This window comes from Eimeria mitis, genomic scaffold (assembly GCF_000499745.2).
Source record: "Eimeria mitis Houghton genomic scaffold, Emh_scaff4163, whole genome shotgun sequence".
NCBI classification, from domain to species: Eukaryota; Apicomplexa; class Conoidasida; order Eucoccidiorida; family Eimeriidae; genus Eimeria; species Eimeria mitis.
This window is the reverse complement of record NW_013572491.1, coordinates 2888-4052: the sequence shown is the minus strand read 5'-3', so window position 1 is coordinate 4052 and position 1165 is coordinate 2888. Positions and strand designations below refer to the sequence as shown.

The 1165-nt window shown below is 38.5% G+C and overlaps 1 protein-coding gene across 1 annotated transcript in view; it reads left to right on the top strand.

The window, feature by feature from the left end:
* Window positions 1-370, top strand: part of EMH_0072990 (DnaJ domain-containing protein, related) — a gene marked incomplete at both ends in the record, with an annotated part of 1605 nt that extends 1235 nt beyond the window's left edge. Inside the window, 2 exons of the mRNA XM_013499275.1 lie at window positions 194-244; window positions 338-370. Coding sequence (XP_013354729.1) covers window positions 194-244; window positions 338-370 — 84 coding nt within the window. The remainder of the gene's footprint in view (window positions 1-193; window positions 245-337) is intronic.
* Window positions 371-1165: the final 795 nt, after the last annotated feature.

The following is a 1165-nucleotide window of genomic DNA, read 5'->3' as shown; positions in this document are numbered from 1 at the left end:
CCCTAAACCCTAAACCCTAAACCCTAAACCCTAATTTTCTTTCAGGTCAGCAGCAAGTGGCTTAGATGGCGTTTCTATGGAGCTGCTGCATACACATATTTCAACCAATCGATCGTTCATTCTAACAGGTTTAGGGTTTAGGGTTTAGGGTTTTAGGGTTTAGGGTTTAGGGTTTAGGGTTTTGTGTATGCAGGACAAAAACCCTTCGATGGAAGCGAAGGAAATGTTCGCCAAAATTAGAGAGGTCTGATGCCGTCTTCTTCTCGGTTTGGTGGTTTAGGGTTTAGGGTTTAGGGTTTAGGGTNTAGGGTTTAGGGTTTAGGGTTTGTGCGTGCAGGCGCACGAGTTGATATCCTTGTTCAGCGTTTAATAATTTTTACTAATATATACTATTCTTTACATGCTTACTAGGGTTTAGGGTTTATGTTCTAGGGTTTATGATATAGGGTTTAGGGTTTAGGGTTTAGGGTTTAGGGTTTAGTGTTTATGCTGTAGGGTTTAGGGTTTATGCTCTAGGATTTAGGGTTTATGCTCTAGGGTTTAGGGTTTAGGGTTTAGGGTTTATGCTTTCGGGTTTATACTCTAGGGTTTCGGGTGTATTCTCTATTGTTTATTCTCTAGGGTTTAGGGTTTAGGGTTTAGGTTTCAGGGTCTAAACTCTATGCTCTATCCTCTATCCACTATATGCTCCATCCCTCCATGCTCTAGGGTTTAGGGTTTAGGGTTTAGGGTTTAGGGTTTATGCATGCTCAGGCCCACGAGGTGATATCTGGGGAACGGCGGCGCGAAGCGTTTGTGCGTTTTGGTGATTTTTCTTTTGAGGGTTTTGTAAATGAAGAAAATTTTTTTGATGTTTTGTTGGTGGCTGTCTTTCACTGTCTTGTGCCGCTTGTCTTTGGTTATTTACATACTTTCGGAGAAACTTCTGCTTCTTNAAACTTCTGCTTCTTGTAGACAAGTAAACTTATTTATTTATTTATTTATTTATTTATTTTATTTTATTTTATTTTATTTTTTTTTGTTTTATTTTATTTTCTTCTTTTTTCATGTTTTGTTGGTCGCTGCTGCTGTCTTTCACTGTCTTGTGCCGCTTGTCTTTGGTTATTTACATACTTTCGGAGAAACTTCTGCTTCTTGTAGACAAGTAAACTTATTTATTTATTTG